This window comes from Epinephelus moara, chromosome 11, assembly GCF_006386435.1.
Source record: "Epinephelus moara isolate mb chromosome 11, YSFRI_EMoa_1.0, whole genome shotgun sequence".
Classification (NCBI taxonomy): Eukaryota; Metazoa; Chordata; class Actinopteri; order Perciformes; family Serranidae; genus Epinephelus; species Epinephelus moara.
In genome coordinates, this window is record NC_065516.1 from 25,601,691 (window position 1) to 25,614,552 (window position 12,862).

The following is a 12,862-nucleotide window of genomic DNA, read 5'->3' on the forward strand; positions in this document are numbered from 1 at the left end:
CCTCCTTTTCAACAGTGTGGTTAACTGACTGACCTGTTTACCTCCCTTGCTAACAAAAGGGTAGTGTGTCGCCTTTCACACTGAGAAGAAAGACGGACAGATGAAAAGAGAGTCCGATTGAGGGAGCGAGATAAAGGATGTGGAGAAAATTTGAGGAAATGAAAGAAATAAATGGAAATTTTGGAGGCTGCAACACCCACTGAGCTCAACTGAACTTAGGTGAATTTAGAGACAGATAGACGGAGGGAAAAAAGAAGCAAGAAAAGAGACAGAGATGGTCAGAATATGCATGAAGGAGCACTAATTAGAGTCATGGACACACCCATTAACGGCATGACTCATCCCAGCTCCCTCTACTTCCTTCATCTCTTTCATCTTTGAAGTCTTGGTGAGTCGGTTTTATTTCTTTATTCATTTTTTTTTTTTTTTTTTTTTTACTCGCAAGGGCCCACTCGTGGAAGTACTGACCTCTTTCTTTCAAAAGGAGAGAGAACTTTAAGAAGAGAGGGAAAAACGGAGAGAGATGCCCTCCCATGATGTTTCATTCTGTAAAATATTTTAAAAAGATAGCAAAATGCAAAAACCAACTCTGGTCCCTTGATGCCTCCGTCTTGTTTGTGTAGTTAAAAAGAAAGCAAACTAGATATAGCACCTACAGTAAGAAAATAAGATATTACATTATTTGTTCTGCTTTTACATGTATTTATAGAAAACAAGTGTTGCTGCTCTGGCTCAGTATGCATTTCTTTTATTTTGATGATGACGTTTCAGCCTGTGAGCCTTCTTCAGGGTCAACAGTCATATGATTTGTATGATTGCTGACCTTGAAGAAGGGTCAAAGGACGATACGTCATCAAAATAAGATGTGATCAGTCTTGGATACATGCGGTACCTGTGGTTTAAAGATCCAAAAAAGTTTATACATACAGTACAGTTCCTACATACTATATACAGTCCATACACAGAGGTGCCACTATTCACAATCCCACACACTCAGTACCTACAGTGCATGTACAGACTGCCATCAGCCAACAAATTGCACGCTGCTCATTGCACAACAAATAAAGGAAAGAAAAATAAATGCATAAATAAATAAAATAAATGCACATGAAGCCAGAGTGCGACACTTGTTTTCTCTAATCAAGTCCACCGCCAGTGATCAGCGCCTTGTTATAATTCTTGGGGTGTGTTACTTTTATATTTTAAACTTCTTTTATATGTAACCACATACAGTACCTACTGTAATTCTGGGATTCAAGAAAGGGTGGTATGTCTGCAAAGTCAAAAGGACAGTTCACCCCAACAACAAAAATACATATTTTTCTTCTTACCTGTAGTGATGTTTATCAATCTAGATTGTTTTGGTGTGAGTCACTGGGTGTTGGAGATATAGGCTACAGAGAAGTCTGCCTTATCTTGAATATAATGGAGCTAAATGGCACTCGGTTTGTGGTGCAAAAAATTACACCACTCAACAACAATGTCTCTCTCCAGAACTCATGACATGGTTGTTTGAGACAATCTACAGACCTTGTTGTGAGCAGTTTCATGTAGGAACTATTTCTACCAAATTATATCCAACAACCAAATCACAGCACCGGAGGAAGTGTGCATCTACTCATGAACGAGAGGTTCATGCTCATGACAGTGTAAGTGCAAAACATTACAACACTCAACAACGTCTCTTTCCAGAACTCATGACTTGGTTGTTTAAGATAATCTACAGACCTTGTTGTGAGCAGTTTTATGTAGGAACTATTTCTACCAAATGACATCCGCCAACCAAATCACCGCACTGGAGGAAGCGTGCATCTACTCATGAACGAGAGGTTCATGCTTATGATGGCATGAGATGTAATCATTAATGTGTCCTCCTCTGCTGAGCACATTAGCTAGCAGTAGATCCACGTTTCCTACTGCGGTTGGTGAGTGTAGCTCGATAGAAAGGAATGCTGCGCATGAAACTGCTCACAACAAGGTCTGTGGATTATCTTGAGTAACTGCGTCATGATTTCTGGACAGATACATTGCTGTTGAGCTTTTGAAATCGCTTGAGCACTTCCAGCCGAGTGCCATCTACTTCCATTATGTTTGAGAGAAGGCAGACATCTCTACAGCTGATATCACCAGCACTTGGCAACTCAAAGCAACACAATCTAGACTGATAAATAGCGCTACAGGTAAGAGGAAATATATGTATTTGGATTTGGAGATGAACTGTCCATTTAAGACTCAAAATCAAAGGTGATCATAAGTGTCCAACAATCTTCTGGGCCAATCAAATTTAAAACAGAAACAGACGATATCTGAATATCTATCACTGCTGTGCCAGAGGCTCCAATGTCAACCACTAGTCAATGAAATGCCAGTGAAGCTCTAAATATCAGCCCATATTTAAATGTTATTTATTGATAACTTTTAATTATCTGACTTTGCTAAAAGATCTCTGTCAATCGTTTTCTTCAGCTGGCTGTTATGCTACTGTTACTATGGCAATGTTTATCCACAATGGACTGTATAACTTGGGCTCTTCAGGCTGAAAGCACAGAGAGGACATTTCTTTTTTTAGGCAATTTGGGTTTTACGCAGCTTAACTCCAGTGTAGAGTAGGTGCTATAGAGCTGTTAAGTACCTCTTGAAACAGGCTACTCACATGAACTCTGGTGTGCTTTTTCCAGGAGGATGTCGCCCACAAAGATAAGCAGACCTTTAACTAATAGCATCTCCGATAATTCTTGGTTGGTAGGATTTTAGAAACATGGTGAGCATTTGAAAGTAAATATCTCGTATTTTCATGAATGGGAAGTTGCCTTAAAATTGCTCTGATACAATCAACCACAGTGTGGTAGTCCAAGCACATGAGAGCCAGTTCTGATAATCATATGACCCAGGTCTGCTATTAATAGTGACAGTCTGAGATCTCTTTTCCATTGGCGCTCAGTCCCGCTCAGTCCTTTGCTTTCTTCTTCATTTAAAGTCTTCAGGAGAGATGAAACCCCAGGCGTAGCTTCAAGATCACAGTTATGCCCTCAGGGTAAAGCATGAAGGTCATGTTCTTCATCAACACAGCTCTGAGTTTAAAAGGACCAATCAATTTGACTTACTCTGCCGCTTCAAAACACTGCCGCCTGGGTTAATCAATATTAATCTTGTCAAATATTTCATTAATGTTGCATGAAAAAATGAAAACACTGAATCTGAAAAAAAAGTCAGCCTGACACTAAGCAAAGGACATTGATAGAGAAGCACAAATTGACTATACTGAGCTCTCAGGTAAAACTGGCTCATAGTTAAACCCCTGAAAAAAATAACTGACACACGAAACAAAATAATTTGTCTGCAGTTACATGAAGAGCAGCAGCACAGGGTAAAAACTCGAGTCGAGCCAAATGAGAGAAGAAGGCTGTCTAAAACTATTTTCAGTCTGAACGGTACTTGTAACACAAGTCTTGAGAATTTAAAGTCCTTGAAACAGTGGGCTATCTACAGTATTTCATTTAAACAGACACAAACAGCCAGCCTCAAATAAAATTTTACACTACACTACTACAGACCATAAACAGTTTCCACAACACATTTTCATTTTCAGTTTGATATTCAGCCAACTCAATTTTGTAGAGTCAAGAGAGAGAGCCATTAACTATTCAATGCAACTGTAGGGGCAAGTATAGGTCTGCTGCTGCCTGTGCTGAGAGACCAGTGTCATTCTGAGCCACTCAGCTACCAGACACAGAAAATAGATCTCATTTGATGACACAGACTCATGTTATTCATCTTAAAGCAGGTTTGTGTCTGGTAGTCACAACAGATCTGCTCATAAATGGCTCATAATTCACGAATATAACTGCTGGACAGCGAGTGCATTCATTTTCAAGCTCTTCTTTATAAAGGGCAGCCACAAAGACGCATTGATGCCTCTCGTGAAGTGCGCAATACAGAGTTGATAAGGTTAAGATACCAACTGCAACACACTGATGCAGATCTTGACATTTCTTAGCATGGCCGTGAGATACATGGCATGTAGCATGGGCTCCCTTGTGTAGCACAAATGCCCCACTGACACAAGATGCTGGTTAAGACACAAAGTAAGGTTGCTATATACCCTTAGTAGACTTACACACATCTTTAGGTTTATGTGTCCGTGCGTGTGAGACTGCATGAGATTGTGAACTCCCACCTGCCAGACTGCCAGGCCTCTGAAGTGTAGCAGTGGCGTAGAGCTCGTGGGAGATCTTGTACTGGTCAGAAGCGTGGTGAGCTGCCAGTCGTTTGGGAGACAGAGTGGCATAGCTCCCTATGCCTGAACTCATCTGCAAAGACAAGAATTGTGAATAAGCTCAGTTCTACACCGGTGCAATTACCACTCATTAAATTACAGTGTGTTGGCAGCAGATACGTAACAGCTGACACAGCTGATATGTCTCAATTTGTGTGGTTCGGATAGAAAGTGTCTGTACCTGTATTTTTTTTTTTTTTCAATTTACTTTGCCAATTTACTTTTGTGTCTCTATCCAAATTAAAAACTTTTGTAAAATGGGCTTATGAATTTAAATCAGCATTTTGTGTAAACCATGTCCAAACCACTTAGAGTTAAGAACATAATTTAGGCTAAGAACACTCAGGCAGAAAATACTTTTTTATCATGGCACAGTGCGAGATATTGGATATAAAACATCCAACAAATTTACCTTCAGAAAACAGAGATTAGATCAGATGCATTTTTGGAAAGATGGACCATTTGAAAAATTAAAACGGACTTGTATAGATTTATGTTTGAAGATATGACTCAATCTGTAATTGCTCTGGAGCGGCACGATGCCATTCTTTGTCATGATTAAAGATCTGACAAAGTGGACACGAATATAATCCTCCCTCTCACACCGAGCTGCTTGGCATCAATCAATAATATGAGTACACAATATCGTACTTAAATAGAAAGCTTCAACTGTCAATTACAGCTTTGTTCAAGAATAGCAACACTGGGTGTTATTACTGTAAATAATGCACTTAAAATATAATCTTTGTACTATTATGCTGCATCTAACAACCACTGTCTGTAGAACAGCTTGCTCTGTAATGAAAAACTGTAAATGTGTACAAAACCGTATGATAAACTGGGTAAAATACACACATTTCTCCAAATTATTTGATTCAAAATAATAAGCAAACCAGTGCGGTGCATTAAATATTAGTATTGGCCACAGGGGAAAATCAACATGCGAAGGTGATATAATTCATTTGTTCATCAATCTTCATATTGATTTTACTCAGACTTTGAAGAACATAATTGCATGAACTCCAGCGCTGTTGCCATGGTTCCATTCATTACAATGTTTAATGATCTGCAGCCTCTGCAATGCAATTTGAATGCAAGCTTCACATACAAAACATCAAATGAACCTCTTTCTACAGGTGTGAGACTGTGGCGTTCTGTACCTGGTGAAGAGGGGACGATGATGAGCTGGCCCCTCCCCCTGCCGCTGTAGAGTTGGGTGGAGATGCGACTCTCAGGGGAGACCCGCCCCCTCCTGCTGTTGTCACAGCAACTGTGGTGCTGGGAGACAAATGAGCAAGGTGACATCATTTGTATGAAGAGTAATGGCTTCAAATGATTAATTCCATTTCACATGTAGGAACAGTTATATGCTCGTATGAGAATATTTCATATTCTCTCAGCATGGCAGCATAGCTTGGAGGACAATAACCTCTAAAGGCAATTTTCCATTCAAATTCAACTGTAGTCACTCAGTGTTTATTTATCTTTCCTCTCATGCTGTCTGTGAAACTTATGAATGGGACTGGCATGAAAATACAGCCACTCTTTTAAATGCCATCTCCTTTATCCACCTTCAAACGCCAACGCACCATCAGTATCAACAACAATACATCAAAATCAATATCAATACAACAGCGACTCTCTACCTGTATGACTTGGCCAGTCGATTAGCAGGAGACTGTTTGCTGGGAGAGGAGGAGGAGGATGGCAGGCGCTGAGTAGTCGAGTACCCCGGTGTGTCAGAGGCTGATCCCAGGCGTTGGAGTTTACCCGGGGAACTGGATCCCGAGCCTCCTCCTCCTCCTCCAGAGAGAGGGGAACTGACACGCTGGCTGGGTAAGGTGGAGCTGGAATAGTAGATACCTGGAAAACAAGTGAAGGGAGAGAGAAATCAATAAAGGCTGACATCAGTGGTTCTTAGAGTCTCTGGGTGGGGGTCCTGGAAAGGATACCACCTAGGAACTCTATTGTGCTGCTGGAGGACTTCAATGCTCATGTGGGCAACAATGGAGGAACCTGGAGGGGGGGTGATTGTGAAAAATGGTCTGCCCATTCTGAACTTGAGCGCTGCTTCGATATTGGATTCCTGTGCTAGTCACAGATTGGCCACAACAATTACTAAGCACAGAGTGATTCATAAGTGTACTTGGTACCAGAATATCTTAGGCCAAAGATCATAGACTGTGTAAAAGAAGAGGGCATAGCTACCATGACATCACCCATTGATTTGTGGACTACTGTTCTAAAGCCTCAAGTCTGGCAGTGGTTCCCAAGTGGTGGGTCGTGGGTCCATTCTGAACAGACCACACGTGACACCCGAACTTGTCAAGTTTGTAGAAAACACACTTTATTTTGAAGTACAGTAAATCCGACACAGAGCTTTCATTTTGAAGTGCCGTTTCCTGCTGTACATTGAGCGACTACCAGGCAGATACTTGACACAGATGGCAAACTAACTCAACGACATGGCCAAACGAAAGTATGACACTGAAAGTATTAAACTGTGTGGACCTTGAACTAGAAACTGAGACGAAATCTCGACCCCACGGCTGGACCAGTTAGGAACAACTGCTCGAAAGCATACCCTGCCTTATCTTGTATTTCACTCTAAATGGAACCATCTGACTATAAAGCAAGGAATCTCTTTCTGTTTATGCTTTGCGTATCTTGCAAGTTGCTCATCTGATCTACCTCACACTTGCCGGATGTATTGCTGGGGATCTAAGGACGTGCAGTGTTGATTATGGTGCAATTTGGACATGCAACATGTTTAATTTTAATAAACTTTAAACAAACAAGTGAACAGGGCTCTGTAGAGCAACATAGGCAGGACTTCAGGACTCTGCAGACGGGGTATAGTCCCTCCCTCGCTCGCTACAGTACATTCAGCAACAGATGAAGAAAGAGAGACTGAAGGTTGTACATTGTGGCAAACTCAAGCATCAGCAATGTAAGTTTCGGAGTAGTCTGAGTGGGCGGAAGTTCGCTGCATAGATCAGCCCCTCATTGGGCGGAACGAGCCACCCGCTGAAGTCCCGCCCTACCACCTCTGGTTGTGTAGCAGTTTTCAACCATTTTCAATATGTCCTTTACTAACGTTTGCGGTGTTTGATCTTGTGGGGATGTAGCCATTTTTCTGCCATGGTTCGCGTCCTGTAGGCGATATTTTTGTGGGCGTGTTACACCAAAACCTGTTTCCCCCCGGCAATATTTTTGCAAGCGCACCGTTGCTGTGGCACCGCCCATAACGACTGTGATTGGTTGAAAGAAATACAAGCAACCGGAGCGTTTTTTTCTCCAATCTTAAAGTGAGAGTCGGCCCAGCCAGACCCTTCTTTTCTTGAGAAAGGTCTGGTGAGTGAGACTAGTTTCGGAGTGACAGTTTTGAGGCGGGACCAAAGGAAGCGCAGTATCAAGTGTGAAGTTGTTGGGATGAGCGGTTCTTGAGAAAGCCGCAAGCTAACCACAGTACCTCACTCCTGTCTGCGTGCACACCGCAAGAGAGGAGAGGAAGGGAGAGACCCTTTGGTGCTGCTGCCAGAGGAGCCACTGACTGGGTTTACTCTGAGCAGCAAGTCGCTAAAAGGGTTTGAAAAGTCACTACAGGTCTAGGGAGAAAGTGTGTGTGTCAGGTGCCAGTGTGTGAGTAGGGGGTGGGGATAGTAGCATTTGCCATATAAGATTCACTGCTTGATTGAGCTCATCATTCATATTAAATATTTTGGGGCGTGCCCGGCCAGGCATGTTTGAGCACTACACTGGTAATTTACAGAATGAACATGATGCTGTATTGAAGAAGACTTAAAACTAGTGATTGAGGCCATAAATATATTAAGGAACTAGACTTGTATATTATCGGCTAATGAAAAGAATACATGTTTAATTCTGTGTTGGCTTCTCCTTTCAGACCCAGAGATAACCCCCTTGGCAAAGATCAATGATCGACTTTGTGTTCATATCATCAGATATGCAGCCCTAACGTGAGAAAATAAAACATACTGCAGGCTCTGAAAACATTTTACAAGCAACAAAGTTTTTGTTCCAATTCTCACGCATGTCTGTCAGTGTCTCCGAATGTCATCTCTGTGTATCCACAGCACTTCATGCTATGTCAGATTAATTTATTATAAGGGGAAAGCATTGCCGTGAATGGACACGGAGAGGAACAGGAGCAGAGAAGGAGAGGTGAGTTCTTACCTGACCCTGCCCCAGTTTGTGATTGTTGCTGCTGGGCTGCACGAGTAGATGTCACCTGAGGGGGTGCGGGGGAACACAGAGCGAGTGAGGGAGGAAGAGCCATGACAGGGCAGAAGGGATGAATCGAGGGAGTGATTAGTGGGGGGAGGCAGAAGATGAGAGAAGGGAAAGGGAGAGACAGAGTTAAGAAAAACGGGATAAAAAAGAATACAGAATAGTGGCCATCAAAAACTTTTATGCACAATGAGTACAGTCAAGCCTTTGAGGAGTCCCAAATGAACCTCAAGCAGCTAGTAATGAAATCCCCGCAGAAAACAGAGGGTGATTCAAACAGACTCATAGAAACAGAGTCCTAGGAGTTCAGCTGACTGAAATCATTTTTCATAAAGCCTTGTTGCACCACCTACTCAAAGGAAAGGAAAAGCTTGCACGGTCCGCAGTGTATTCATGTCTTCATATCTATGATCTGTCATCACATAAACCTCAATATTCACAAACCCTTAGAATAATTGAATCCGCTACTAAAATTGGACAAAAGAGCAATGATTATCACACAATGTACTGTGAGTCAGAGTCAAAATTAAAGGAGGGTGGTGGAAATGTAATCAATTCCTAACAGACAAAAAGTGTGTCGTGTGTGAGTCAAAGTTAGAGCGTAAGAAGCCTTTCTACGACACACCACATGCTGGTCGATCCTAATATATTCCCCTAAGTCTCCGGAGACGGTAGGGGAGAGCATATGCCGGTGCTCCACTGAGCCTCATATAGCCTTATGTTGATGCTTAAAGCTGTAAAGGGGATTCAAATACATTATTACTAGTCTGACATGGCTGCAGTTGTACAAGGCCACATTATGCAAGCACAGTCACTGAGTCACCTTGGAGCACTGTCATCATTGCATATACAGTAGTTACTCTCGGGTTGTCAGGGAACTTGAAATACTCAAACCTTCTGTTTCCTAGCATTAACGTTATGAATACTCACACTTTCATACACCACTTGTCTGACGCTGTTCCCGTGTACTGAAAGGATGGACTGGTGAAACGACGCACAGGTAAAATACACATTGAGCTATGGCAGCTTCTGTGTATCATCTTACATGTTCTTGGCTCAGCAACACGCTGACACTGTGTCTTTGTCTGGGCGTTTGTGTGTAGATGTGAAAGTGCTTATGAGAGGGTTCAGTATAGCATTCAACCTTGAGTTGCTGATCCACGCTGATCTCAACACACAAGAGGTAAATCCTGATGGAAGCTGTAACTTAACCTGGCTCAGCTACAAAGGATGGGCTGAAATTTACTCTCAACCCCAAAACCCCTGGAAGGTAAATATACAAGTAGGAGCATCACCACAGGCAAAATCTGTGGCCATGAAGTCAGAGATGGAAGTGGTTAAACAGTAACTGGTTAATTTGAGTCCAATTAAAATCAGATGTGGATATGCTCTTTTTATTAGCGCTCCTATCTAGGCCAGTAGCAGGAGTAAACACAATTCCTGCCTCGCTTCCTTCTCACACAAGCGACTTTGCAACTATAATTTGTCAAAATTACGCTGAAAGATTCTCAGTGTCAACAACTTCCATGAGTTTGATTCCACAAATCACAATTTCCTCAGAAGTGTCAACAGCAATCCCAGTCGCTCAGCACATTCAGCCGAAATCAAGGGTCTCATTTTTCCGCCAACTTCCATAAATAAACCTTTTTTGATGTCAACTCCTTCCAAACAACCGAGAATATTTATGTCTTTGATGCTAGAAAGGCACAATCCATTCATGTTGTTCTCGGTGGTTTCTCTTGATTATTCTTATTCGTCCTTGTTTTTGGCACCTAACTGCTTCAACACTGTGCAACGTGGAAACTTCATTCAAAGTGTTCAGCTCAATGAGAACACCATCTGAGTCACTGTTAGTGTTCGTATCTCTCCTACTCTCCAAAATGTTCAATGCTTTTGTTGCATTTTTTCCCAAATTAAATGAATGGGCAAATGTTCAGTTAGAAAAGGTGACATCACATGCAGAGTGGGATCAAACTGTAAAAATCTTCTTAAAAATATCACTTCAAATTCCTCATTCCCCCGCAATTGTCACTCTTCATACATTTTTGTTTTCATGAAAATGCAGAAAAAACTAAACTCTAAGCAAACAGGCTTTTACATTTTGCGCTATGGGCCTCGAAGTGACAGCAGTGCCACCCAACTGCCCCACTGAGTCAGTTGAGTTAACCGAGACTAAAAACACAAAAAGGGGCTTTATCTCATTCCATTTCCCACATTTTCGACACCACGAACACATAATTTATAGCGATGAGTTCAGCAGAGTCCACTCTTTCTCATGGTGTAAAAACCTAAGTGATATAAAGGCGCACTGTTTGAGTAATAAGCTAGAGTTTGAGTGGTGCTTCTCAGCTTGATCTCCATTAAACAAACTGTCTGACTCAGGAGCCGCTCTCAGTTACCATCACCATGGCAACCATTAATTGTGGGTGGGGGCACACAACTGTTGGAGACTGGCTGATTAGACTTCTTTGATCTCTCTGGTGTCACAGCAGCGTTACTGCAGATGAACACAGGTGTTATTTATAAGTGAACAGTCTGATACTGGAGTCTGGATTTTCAAAATAAAAGCCTCAAGATGTAACAGGAGTTTATGGCAGACTCCACGAATGCTGAAGAATTTCAAAATAAAACCTCAACTACTTTTTTCTTAACACAGACACACGCGCACACACACACTCCTTCTACACAGCAGAGCATATAGGGCTCAGACTTCAGCTGAAGCTTTAACCTTATTCCAACCGTAACTCTCATTTCAACACTATATTTTGCCTCATTTATCCTTTTTGTATTATTCTAACTCTTCATTCTCCTTCAGCTGCCCCTTCATACACACTTACACCAACAATGCAGTTTAGCTCCTAGCCATTTATCTAGTGACGCTGTTCAGCTCCCAGCGATACATAAAGCACTACAGTCCAGCTTCAGGCTTTCCAGGCTCCATCTACATCCATCCATCCATTTTCGTAACTGCTTATCCTCTTGATGGTCACGGGGGGGCTGGAGCCTATCCCAGCTGACACTGGGCGAGAGGCAGGGTACACCCTGGACAGGTCACCAGACTATCACAGGGCTGACACATAGAGACAGAGAACCATTCACACTCACATTCACACCTACGGGCAATTTAGAGTCACCAATTAACCTGCATGTCTTTGGACTGTGGGAGGAAGCTGGAGTACCTGGAGAAAACCCATGCACGAGGAGAACATGCCAACTTGCTGTGAGGCAACAGTGCTAACCACTACACCACCGTGCCACCCTCCATCTACACGTACACAGATATTTTCCTTTACGTTTTGGCCTCTTGTCCACCAGCAAACAGAGTTTTAGGTCACTAACCTGGAGAATTTTAAAATGCCTTCTAATGTGCAGATTTTTCAAAACTCTGGACATGCCTGTTGTTATTTTCTGTAATGAGCATACGCTAGAAACAATAGCAATAATGGCGGACTACCGGTTTGCTGACGTTTTGTTAGCACTGCTTGGTCTAACAATTACTTTACACTTAAACTTAGTATTACTGCACCATTTCAAAGACAAACTGAGGCATCTGCTTCACCCAATGTTTTACTCCACAGTGTCTGTGGCTTAAAGTCCATCAGAAACAGAGGTTGAACTAGCAGATGGTGGGACACTTTCCAAAGTGGGACTGTTGTTGAAAAGGACTGGAAGGAAAACTTTCAGATACCCAGCGCCTCACTCATGTTTGAGTGAGCACCTACATCCTTAAAATGGTGATGAGATCTCCAGGAGGTGTTTTGAAAAAGGTGCACTTTACTACCTTTGTGACAAGGGGAGTCTGCTGATGAGAGCAAACGCCAGTGAGCATTCTGAGTCGTTTTTGCATTCTAGAGTGGACGGAGGAATTTTGTAAAACGAAAGTCATGCGGACAGAATTATTTTTTACAACAGAAGAGGAAATTATTCGTTTTCAAAAACATCTGAAACCATGTAGATGGATGAGGCCTCAAGCAATGCAGTATAGCTCCTGGCTGTCAATACACCATTGCAGCTCAACACCAGTTTTTCAGCAGCCAGCAATTCCACTTCAATTTCTTCAGAAATTACATTCTCTAGCTTTCATCATCCCTCTGGAACTGAGAAAACCTGGTGTTACCGAGACTTACACCATACATGTAAATAACGTCAGTCATGCTGCTGTAATTGAGCATTTTCAGACTGCAAATATAAACAGTTTTAATGGGATCATGTGCTTAAACGTGTCAGTATCAATAATTTTACCATAATATCCTGGTCTTTCTAATAGCTGGAACTAAAGCTTACCATGGATTAATGCAATTAGCTGCAGTCTTTAAAGAAATGCTTGAGTATTTG

The 12,862-nt window shown here is 42.1% G+C and overlaps 1 protein-coding gene across 1 annotated transcript in view; it reads right to left on the reverse strand.

Moving 5' to 3' along the window:
- Window positions 1–12,862, reverse strand: part of ctnnd2a (catenin (cadherin-associated protein), delta 2a) — a 363,618-nt gene that overhangs the window by 182,367 nt on the left and 168,389 nt on the right. The window contains exons 7-10 of the mRNA XM_050057274.1: window positions 8,474–8,528; window positions 5,923–6,139; window positions 5,437–5,554; window positions 4,178–4,310 (exon numbers count right to left, since the gene is read on the reverse strand). Coding sequence (XP_049913231.1) covers window positions 4,178–4,310; window positions 5,437–5,554; window positions 5,923–6,139; window positions 8,474–8,528 — 523 coding nt within the window. The remainder of the gene's footprint in view (window positions 1–4,177; window positions 4,311–5,436; window positions 5,555–5,922; window positions 6,140–8,473; window positions 8,529–12,862) is intronic.